The sequence below is a fragment of the Perna viridis genome, chromosome 3 (genome assembly GCF_037379345.1).
Source record: "Perna viridis isolate PV_CMFRI_1.1 ecotype Kerala chromosome 3, ASM3737934v1, whole genome shotgun sequence".
Taxonomy (NCBI): Eukaryota; Metazoa; Mollusca; class Bivalvia; order Mytilida; family Mytilidae; genus Perna; species Perna viridis.
Genome location: NC_142447.1, coordinates 32,631,027 through 32,642,122, shown reverse-complemented (window position 1 = coordinate 32,642,122; position 11,096 = coordinate 32,631,027). Strand labels below are relative to the sequence as shown.

Below are 11,096 nucleotides of genomic sequence, written 5' to 3'. Positions count from 1 at the left end.
TTCATTTTTTACCTAGTTGTATTACTTTGAAATCGTAAAACTTCAAAGAAAGGTTTTAATTAAGAAAAAAGTACATTTTCTGTTCCATTTAACTTGTACTTGCTTTATAATATAAACAGAAGTTACAAAAAAGCTGGTTTTTTTTCATCAGCAACCTATAAATAATAATGATCAGTGAAAATATTGTGTTTGATTCCACCATATGGTAAACTATTTCCTGTCCTAATTAAAAATGTGTGTCAACACTTAGAAAATTATTTACAACCCAAAAGAACTATAAATAATGATAACTTAAACCAAAATGTCAAGTAGAAACATTATGTTTAAAACTAGCATGAACATAGTCTGTTTATAAAAAAAAAAACATAGTACAATTCAATGTAGATTATTTCATATCAAAGTGAGCTATTATTATTTGTAAAAACAAAGTCATGTGGTATTCATTAATGTACAATAAATATCAAGAGGGCATTACCAAATGATTGAGCAGAAGGGCATTAAAAATCCATGGTTGACTGCCTTTGACAGGTGATTTTGCCTTAAACATTGATCAAGCCTTCGTCTACAGCTTTATGTATTATCAAAGTTTCAGGCAAAGTCAATGCCCTCTACAACTATTATTTAAATATGGTATGCTTACTTAGTAACAGTTATGCACATCAATGTTTTTTTGGTACAAACATACCTTTCCATGTAAAGAATTTTGGGAAGTAGATTTTTCCCTTTTATTGTTCTTTTTCCTGATCAAATCAACTGATTAACACTGTATGATAATGTTTAAAACTAAAGGGTGGCCATGCCAAAAAAATGCCAGACTCTTACTTTCCTGTATTCTATCATATTTTCACTATTTTATTTTACCATTATTTTACATTTTTGCAAACACATTCTTTTCATTCTGTGATCAAAAAGAAATAACTATAACATCAACATTTAACATCACAATTTGCATATATTACATATACAATGTACATACAAAAACAAACAATAATTCTCCATTAACATGTAATTCATATCTACAAAATAACCCAGCAATTCTAACAATCATTCTGCAGAGAACATATTGTAATAAATAAACGAAAACAGCTTGCATGCCATAAAAGATAATTTCTTGTATTTCTTGCATAATTCTTACACAATTCTTTCATTTTTAATGTTCATTATAAAGACATTTCCAAATAAGCAACCTTTACTGTACTTTATATATTTGTGGAAAATCACTAAAGATATCATATTGCTTACTTTTTTTCAACAGAGTTTCACATGCATTTAGGTCAAAAGAATTTAGATTGGGTTTATTCAAATTTAAATACAAAATTGTCACTGACTATTCCTAACCTGGCAGAATGGTTTGACTTGAAAATGAATTTATCACCCATCTGATATATTATTTTGATTAGTTTAAGTGTGTATATAGTGTGTACATCATACTTGCTAAATAAACAAAACAATGGCTTAGCAAAATAAGCATTGTTCTTTTTAAGCATTACAATAAAAACACCTTTGCTTCAAATGTGTCATGAAAAGGTTTTAACTCTGAATTACAAAAACAATTTTACCATAGGATTGTTTAACACCATTCAAATTCCAAATAATAAAGTTGATCTAGATTTCATAAATTCTAAATGCTAAAATCAGAAACTTCCAAAGAGTGCATGGAAAAAAAAGGAAGGTTAACAAAATAACTGCCTGGATCCCTTTTCAAAATAAAAATAAACAAAAACATTTTAGTTACTGGTATTATTATCAGTAAATGATAAATAATTAGAAAAAGTGAGCAATAAAAATAATCATAAGTGTTAAATTTGTGCATGTAACAATTTTAATAAAGAAACTTAACCAAACAGCTTTCTCACCACAAGTGATAATGTCAACTGATAACAGATTGTCCTTTTATCATATATTTCCTCAACATTTTAAGAATATCCTATGCTTTGGTACTAGAGCATGGACATTCCAAACCATCAGTGACATTCACAGGTCCCCATTCCAACAGAGCCTCAGGTCCTAAGTGGGGTAGTACTTAGAGGGCAAGGGCAATCCAATTTAAATCAGCTGTTATGATATGCTACATAAAAACATATCATGGAGCATAAGGCATTGTAGCATGTCTTAATCAGATTGGGAGCAAGGGGGCCTGTGGTGACTTTAGATAACTATAGCAAAAAACTAAGTCTGAATGTGAAAAAACACAAAAATTCAATACATGTATACACAAGAACACCTAGAAATCATTGAAATGGAATCCATCTCTGTGAGCCCCACTGTGGCAATTAAGCCATATTAATACAAAATGGATTTGGGAAAAGCTTTCCAGTTCAAAATTTTCAATTTAAATGCAGCACTCATACTCAATAGAAATATTTACCAGTTGAGAAAGAAGTAAGGAATCAAATATATTCCTGAAAGAGTTTGTCACTGAAAAAAACAGGAATTTGATATTGAGGTCAAAGTTCAAGGTCATAAGTCACAATCCATGCTATGCAACACATTGTCTTTAGGTGATCTGCCCACATGCCAAATATCAAAAGATCACAGAAAAAAGTTATACAGCCTAGACACAAGATTGCAGCTAACAGAGATGGACAGAGTGAACACTATAGGGTGACCACCATTTTTCATGGTGGGGTCTTAATAAAAATGTTGTTGTTATCTTTATATACATTGTAAATGGTTTACACATCACTGTTGTCAAGAGATTTTTGTCACAATGAAGCTTGTACAAATCATCAAATGTGAATAATAAGAGAAATAATCCAACATATATCCATCTTATAGGAAAAGTATTTGTACTTATATCACCTTTACAAGTATATCATAATAATCGTACTTTTAAGAGGGAGTCCATGCAAAAACCAGGCAGTGGGTGGCACAACACAAATTTTGTTTTCAAAATTTTTCACCCATTTCATATCACAAATGCATCCTTTTAATTAAAGTTGAAAGTTGGTTTTTGATTAACTTCAAAGAGAAATAAATTACATAGAAAGCATTGGAATTTGTTGAAAAAAGGGAGATAACTCTTTAATTTGAGCAAAATTAGGTTGCTACATTAGAGAACTTAAAAGTCAATTTTTGAGCTGAGCTATCCATTGTCAATTTAAAACAAACTTTATACTTTTGACATACAAATGATATATACACTACATTGAAACAAAAAAATTATGTGGGATAAAATTTACCATGTGCCACCCATATCATAGGATCTGCCTGATTTTTACATGGATGGCCTCTTAAGTATTAAATCTTCATACTATTTCATTTTTAGTTGTAATTAAAATTTCATACTGCAACTAAATCTTTAATTTCACTCTCTGGTCTGCCTTTCAATGAGGGAACACAAGTCACATCAATATTTTGAAGTTTTAATTTGGTTACTTTTATTTTATAATTGTCATTGAATCTAGGATCTTTCACTAATCCAAACATTTGATCAAATACTCCTAAATGTTGGTTTTGTCTGTGAATAGTTCCACAGACTAAAACAATAATTAAACCATGTTTTTCACTAATAGTCACTATCCCATCTCTACTTATATTAGGATTGAACAATAAACACTCATTTTTGGTAAATGATACAAGTCTTTCACTAACAAACTGAGATCCATGAAGCTCATCCATAGTGTTCTGGTCAGGGGAGATAACCATTAACTGTAATCTTGCCTCATCCCAAAAATGACAAGGACCAAATTCATCTGGACTTTCACCCATACATGGATTGTGTGAATTCAACACTTTATAGAACCATCTGGCAAATGTTTCTCCCAAAAGTTGTGTCTCTGGTATTGTTTCATTCACAGTTTGGTTAGTGTTACAGGCTGCTTGTGACACTTTATTACAGCTACTGTCTGATTGTGATGAACTCGAGGGACATCCAGAATCAAAGTCCTACAGTCATACAAAAGAATCACTCTTTACATGTAAATGTCATTCTACAATAGCCACGACATATTTTTTGGTTGATGAAAGATGAACTGTGACACTAAACAACATGAATGAACAAGGGGCATGTATGATCTCATAGGTTTTGCAAATTGTTTGTCATTTTATCATTTTAGAACAAAACTGTATAATCTTTAAAACAGCAAAGTCTGTGTAAAAAGTTCCAGTCTTGTAGCTTTGACTTTTGCAATTACAACCAAGCCAGTTTTCACAATGCTTTTTAGAACCTGAATTGCTCCCTTGGATGTAATCTAAGGAGATGTCTAAACAACATTAAATGAGAAACACTTACAGAGGTCATTGCAATCAAAAAACTTATTAAACTTCTGAAACATTGGCACATGTAGTTTTAGAGAACTTGTACATTTTAAACTTGGCAAACAGAAGTTAGGAAGGCCTCTTGTGGCTTTCTTGTACAAATAAAAAAAAAAAAACAGAAGTTAAGTTTTTATCCTTTAACACAACGATATATTGCTAGATAAGTTCTATAAATACTGATACAGCCAAACCTGTCTAAACCAGACATCCGCTGAAGCCCTTTTACATCAGTTTCACTACAATTTGAATTTGTACAAGACAATATTCACAAAAATCAAACAAATCTTTCAACCAAAGGGGTTCCTCATTCAGACTGGTTTTACTGTACCAGTACATGTACATGTATTCATGAATTCAATATTCTTTAGTAAATGCTGTTAATTATTAATGATTTATCAATATTAATTTACCTTCATTAGATCCTGAACATTTTTTGTCCCCAATATCTCAAGAATTTTTTCTATTACAGTTCTTTTGTCTGCATTTACTGAAATAGCTATTCCCTTGCCAGCCAAATACTTAAACAAATGATCTCTTCTTAGCTTTTTTCTCTTTAGTAACTCATATGCTGAATCTGAATAAGTTAATATTGCTGATATGGCCTCTGAAAATAAAGAAAAATAGCAATTTACATTTAGATATGAATATGTATAGTGAATACTGGTACTGCATAAGCCTTGATAATGAACTGACCTGCATTTTGCTAGTTGAAATACAAACTATAAGTATTGTACAAACAATAACATATTACTGATAATTAACCAACTTCAATTTTGTTGTTTTGGATTTTTTGCAGTGTATTCAAGACACTGTAAAATGCAAAGTAAAAATGTGGCAGTACAATGTATATCTAATCACTTCTGGATTTCTGCACTGGAAAAATTTTTGTTTTCATCACCATCAAATCCCTAAAGGTATTACCACCTATAGTGCCTCATCAATCACAAAAGCGTTCTTTGAATACATACAGTTCTATCCTTCTTTCAATACTGTGCAGGCTCCTCTGATAATGCCTACAAAACTTGCTAAAATCTAGTTCGTGTGAGGCAAGGAAGAGGTTTTTTTGTTCATTTTGGAAAAAAAGTCTAAGGTTGGCAGTAAAAACTAGGGTTTCTTGAGTGACTGGAACCACACATATTTTTTTTATTTGGCCTACTTAATATTAAATCTATTATTAAGCAAGCAAAACTCACTCTTCAATGTATAGTAAATGTTCCATTTATTTTTTTCATATTGACCACTTGAGAAACTTTTGTAAAAGAAAAACCCTAAATCTCTATCTATTGAAGCTATGAAATGTAGTCTAAACAAATGCTAAACAAAACATTTCAAAGACAGAGATGTTATTTGATTGGAACTCCTCTTGATATTTTCAAGATATACTTCAGGTTGTGGTAAACTAGGCATTCTTTGCAGAACCTTAAACTGTTTTACCAATTAAATTATAAATATCTGAAATATCTTTTTAGGCAGTGGCTGCTCGTCCACACATTCGTGGACGGGAAGCCTCTTCAAGCTAATAGTCCACACATCTGGTTTGATTCAAACACATACAGAATCATGACGAAAACGTTCATTTACATTAGTAATGTGGAAATTGTGAGAAATTTATTTTTATACAAATAAATACAAATACAATATTAAAAAGTTATTAAATCATATCTGATGTGACAAATATTGATTAAAAATCATTCAGAATTAAGACAAAATACACACTTAACAAACTTAAAAGACTATATTAAAGTTTGCACATCCAGAAAGATTGTTTGGCACATGACGCAGTCAGGCACATTGTAAATCATAATGCTGCCATTCCAGACAGTAATCACAAGCTAGTGAGTCTTGGTCAGACAATTTATCCTTTTCAGTGAAACATATCCATTTACACATGTCCACCCTTCTTTGTAGAAAATAAAATCTGAAGAAAATCCCATGCATTAGCACTGAAGTACTTTATGAAACATAGGATATTAACGTTTTCATCCAAGATTTTATTACAAATTTTTAAAACATCTAGTAAAGACGATGCATTGACCCTGGCACCAGTCATTATAACTTCTGTGACTTGTTCTGTGACTGACCATCATAAAATCTGTCAATTTTCAAGCACCAGAGCTTGCTCCCACTATCAAATATGCAGTCTGACTATAGCGTATACCATATAATGTAGAAAATGTTTATTAAATGTGAACACAGTTCACAAAGCCATTAATAGTTGTACATTTGCGGATAAGTTTACAATATTTCTGTAACGAATCCTCAGGTGTTTCCGTCAGAATTCCCAATGGTTTTGACAGAAACTGGATATGTGGACAACTAGCCTGAAGAGGCTCCTAAACCAGGAATCCCTAGACGAGGAGCCACTCCCATCTTTTTAATCCATTATATTTAAATATAAGGGAACCTGTCAAATGTTTTAATTGGACATAAGTTAAGTAGAAATTTCCTCTGACCCTCGGATGGATGGATTGGGATGGGATGAGATGGAAGGGGAGGGAGGGTGGGAGGGATGGATGGATGGATGTTTCGATTAAATATCAACATACAATACAATACAATTGTACATATACAATACAATAAAAAACAATACATCACTAGTGAATGCATGACACTTAAAAGTACAATGACTAAGATTGTGTTAAAAGTCAAATTTTGACCCATAGTTGATATTTAACCGAGGATATTCTGTGACAGCCCTTAGGCTTATTTCCAACGGGGTCCCCAATTGAAAAAAAAAAAACTTATATGTTAAAAAATAATAATGAACAACCGGCTCAAGACTTAGGCAGTGCCAATAAATAATCTGGGATTACCAGATATATAAAATCTAAAATTGTATTATAATTTACTATATAGTGAAAATATCAAGAAAAGTCTGCTTCATTTTACCAAAAAGAAAAAGTTTTACCTTAAATTTAAATGCATGTGAGCTTTTAGTTTATTTTAATATCAGATAGGAAACCATTCCAATCTTTAATGGCATTATAATAAAAAGTATTTGCTGATTGTCCATAAAAATTAAATTCATTGTGCCTAGTGTTAAGAGGTAACATCTCTTTTTTTTTACAAAATCATTTCTCATATAGTGAGGGCATTTGTTATAAAATATTTTATGAGCTTGGTTCAGTCTCATTTGTCGAACTCTATTGCTGATATTTAAAAATCCAACATTGTCAAATACATTATAATCAACTCTATGTCTATAATCCAAGCCTTTTATAAATCTCATAATTTTATTTTGCATAATTTGTAGCTTGTTTTGTAAAGTTTTGTTGACATTATTAAACCATGCTGAACAAGCGTAGTCAAAATGCCATTGTATTAGTGCCATACAAAGTGTTTTTCTTGAATGTTCAGACAGGCACTTTGCATTTCTTTATAAAAATTTCAATCTTGCATTTGCTTTTTGCAAAATACAATTTACCATAATGTCACCAGACAAGAACTGGTCAATTTGTAGGCCTAAATATTTAACACTATTTTGAGATAAAATAGTGTGATTATTACATGTAACACTGAACTCTTTAATTTTTTTCAGTGTTCTTTTAGTGCCGAAAAGTATGCACTCCGTTTTGCCCAGATGGAGGCATAATTTATTATCCACAAGCCATTTACTACAAGATTGGAGTTCCTGACTAAGATTTGAAGATATAATATCTGGGTTATTATCAGAAAATAAAATTGCACTATCATCCGCATAGAGCAACAGTCTGCAGTCGGGCCCTACACTGGCAGACATGTCATTTACATAACATAAAAATAACAACAGACCCAGTATACTTCCCGGCGGGACCCCACATCTGACACAGAGAAAATCAGATTCAGTGCAGTTTGCACTAACCTTCTGTTGACAGTTAATAAAATAGGATTTAAACCATTTAATTGAAAGTACACCCATGGTTTGAAGTTTTTTATATAATATTTGATGATCTACTGTGTCAAATGCTTTTTGTAGGTCGAGCATGATTATGCCAGTACAGAGCCTTCGTGCAGTCTGCGACTTAATGTGGTCAAGTAGATGTATCAAACAAGTATCAGTTGAGTACTTTGATCTAAATCCAGATTGTAGTTCATACAATAAATTATTCTTATTCAGATAATATTCTAACTGGTTGTATACAGTTCTTTCTAAGATCTTAGATACAGTAATATGTATACTAACAGGTCTGTAGTTTCCTACATTAAGACGGTTACAAATCCAAGCTTGTTTTATTTCATTTGGCACAATACCACTAGTTAAGGATAGATTCAATCTGGGATAGATTTATCAAAAAAAGTAATAGGTTTTGCAAGGACTTGTACCCCATCTTTAAGAAATCTTGATGGTATACCGTCTAAACCTGTACTTTTACTGACATTGAGTTTTTCTAACTCTCTGAGAACAAAATCCTCATTTACACATGACAGCTCCATAAACAGATTCTGACAAAACACTTTCCTATAAAATCTTTTGAAAATATTTGAACAAGTGTCATAAATGTACTCAGCTTACGGTACTTTAGCAACCAACGACTCAGCAATGCTAGTGAAAATACATTAAAATGATTGACAATCTTTTCAGCATCATGAGTTATTTCTTTTTCATTATCAATTTCTAAAACTATATTTTAAATTGGTTAATAATTGTCATTGTGACACTTCACGGTTAGGTCAGAGGAAACTATATCGTACCATGTTTGGAAGAGACTGTTATCAGTTTCTTGGTAACAGTGTCTGCAAGAGGAAGAAGTTCTTCGAGTTGCAAACTTTGTAAAATTTCTGAACAACCGTGTTTCTCTTTCGCATTCATTTCTTCTGCCAGGGGATATCATAGGGAAAGGGGAGGGAAACAGAGAAATATACCGCAAGAAAATGGCGATTATTTCATCTCGGAAAAGCTTTGGGTTCTTTAAAAATGCCCGATAAATATATAAAGTAACGCTGTGTTCTCGCTAACGAGATGTTCATTTCATAGGCTGTAAACTTAGCCGAAACATAACGAATATTGTAATTAGCCACGTGCATAACAGCTTTGTTTTTTTGGGTTAAACCTCTAGATTCGGCATCCTTTATATAATAATTTACAGATAATATTCGAACCGTAGACATTTATTTGAAAATTTAAACAAAGCAAGTACATATATCCAGGGGGGCATTTTTTTTTCTGTAAGTGGAAAAGGGGGTTCAGTTTTTTTTTAACTTCAAAGAGGGGGGGGGGTCATTTTTGTGCACATGGATTTCAAGGGGGATCCAAATTTTTAGTTGAGCAGAGCATTACACCAGTCAAATTAAAACATATATTACCACCATTAAACATTTTATTTCATTGTCACATGCATGATCTCTGGTAAAATCAAGTTCATACATCAACATAACCATCAGGACCTAAAACATTAACAGTTATTAAATCAAATTGGTCCGACTTATCTGCTGACGATTCAATTTCCTTACCAATATTTTGAATCTCAAGAGCTGTGTCTGATTCTGCTTGATTTTGATCAGACTTTTCCAAAGTATCAAGTTTTGGAATTGAAGACTTGAATTTTTTATAGTAAGAATTCTTTAACCTTTCAACTGCTTTTGCTTCAAAGAGTAATCAAGGGAACTACGATTATAACGGTAATAAGAAGAATGTTATCCAGGGACAAAGACCAGACATACGAAGAACATGAAATTTTGTTAAAATCAAAAATACAAATTAACAAAAGCAAATGAGCAACTATGACTCCACTAAAAACTTGGAGCATGGACCAGGTGCGCCAGTAGGGTAAGTGTTCTCTGCTTTTCTAGAAACCCGCCGAGTTACTCATAAAAAGTCAAGTCCGGGGTAGACGAAAGAGGAAAGGAAAACCATGACACGTTGAACATGGCGCAGGTGGATGCACCGTAGCGATCCACGATTTCATGACGACGACCACAGCATAAAACTTCTATAGGGATGACTTCAATCTTGTAGCAACACAACCCTGTTCTAGAAGTTTATTTGTTAGAATTCTATCGGGATACAAAAACTGCGTAGTTTCGGCAAGCTCTGGCATAATGTAGGAGTTGTTATATGAACTCCATTCGCATATTTAATAGAGGGGGTATCACATTTAAAAAAAAATGTTTTTAAGGGGGACAAAAAATATCATGGGGGGGGGGGTCGAGAAAATTTTATATGATTTCAAAATTACCAGTCCCCCCTCCAAGGTAAATAATGATAAATTTCTATATCCATTTGAATCGTAAGGGGAAAAAGGGGGCTATTATAGTCAAATTTTTTGTCCTGGATCTTTTTATGTAATATTCAAACCATAACCCTTTTTTCGCCTATTGCATCTTTGTACTTATATAAAATCATATATCATTGTCCTGCCTTCCTATTTCAAATGTAATCCTAGCCCCGACCCCACTCATAAAAATCAACATGGTTACGGAGGCGTATTCAGGTGGGGGAGTGGCGGGCGTGCAAGGCAATTTGCAAAGTATGGGTTGTCAGGGGTAGATTTAGGCGGTTTCAAGTTGAAACTTTAAATTTCTCGCTAATTTTACCACAAAAGATATCTACATTGCACCCACTCTATAATATTTCAAAACTTTAACTCAAAATGTGAGTCACCTCGCTCGGCTCGGCAGAATTTTTACTGTGCGCCCCTATCTAAAATCCTAGATCCGTTTCTGTTACTCCTACAACGTAAGCGGTTGGAATTCCGTTCCTCTATACTCCAGGATGGTATCAAGTCAGAAAATAGCTTGCCAGACAACTTCTAGCATTGCTGGAGTACAACATAGTTTGCTACATAAGCATTGTATTGCTTTTTTTATATATATGTTTCTTTATTGCTTTTATGGAGAATATTAAAATAGTTTCAAAA

The 11,096-nt window shown here is 32.6% G+C and overlaps 1 protein-coding gene across 1 annotated transcript; it reads right to left on the bottom strand.

Annotated features, from left to right (window-relative positions):
• Positions 1–822: 822 nt before the first annotated feature.
• Positions 823–9,138, bottom strand: LOC148621913 (uncharacterized protein C3orf38-like). The gene is made up of 3 exons (XM_088576770.1): positions 8,932–9,138; positions 4,671–4,864; positions 823–3,888 (listed from the first exon to the last, which is right to left on the bottom strand). The coding sequence occupies exons 1-3, from the start codon at positions 9,047–9,049 to the stop codon at positions 3,283–3,285; spliced, it is 918 nt and encodes a 305-aa protein (XP_088432896.1). The 5' UTR covers positions 9,050–9,138; the 3' UTR covers positions 823–3,282.
• Positions 9,139–11,096: the final 1,958 nt, after the last annotated feature.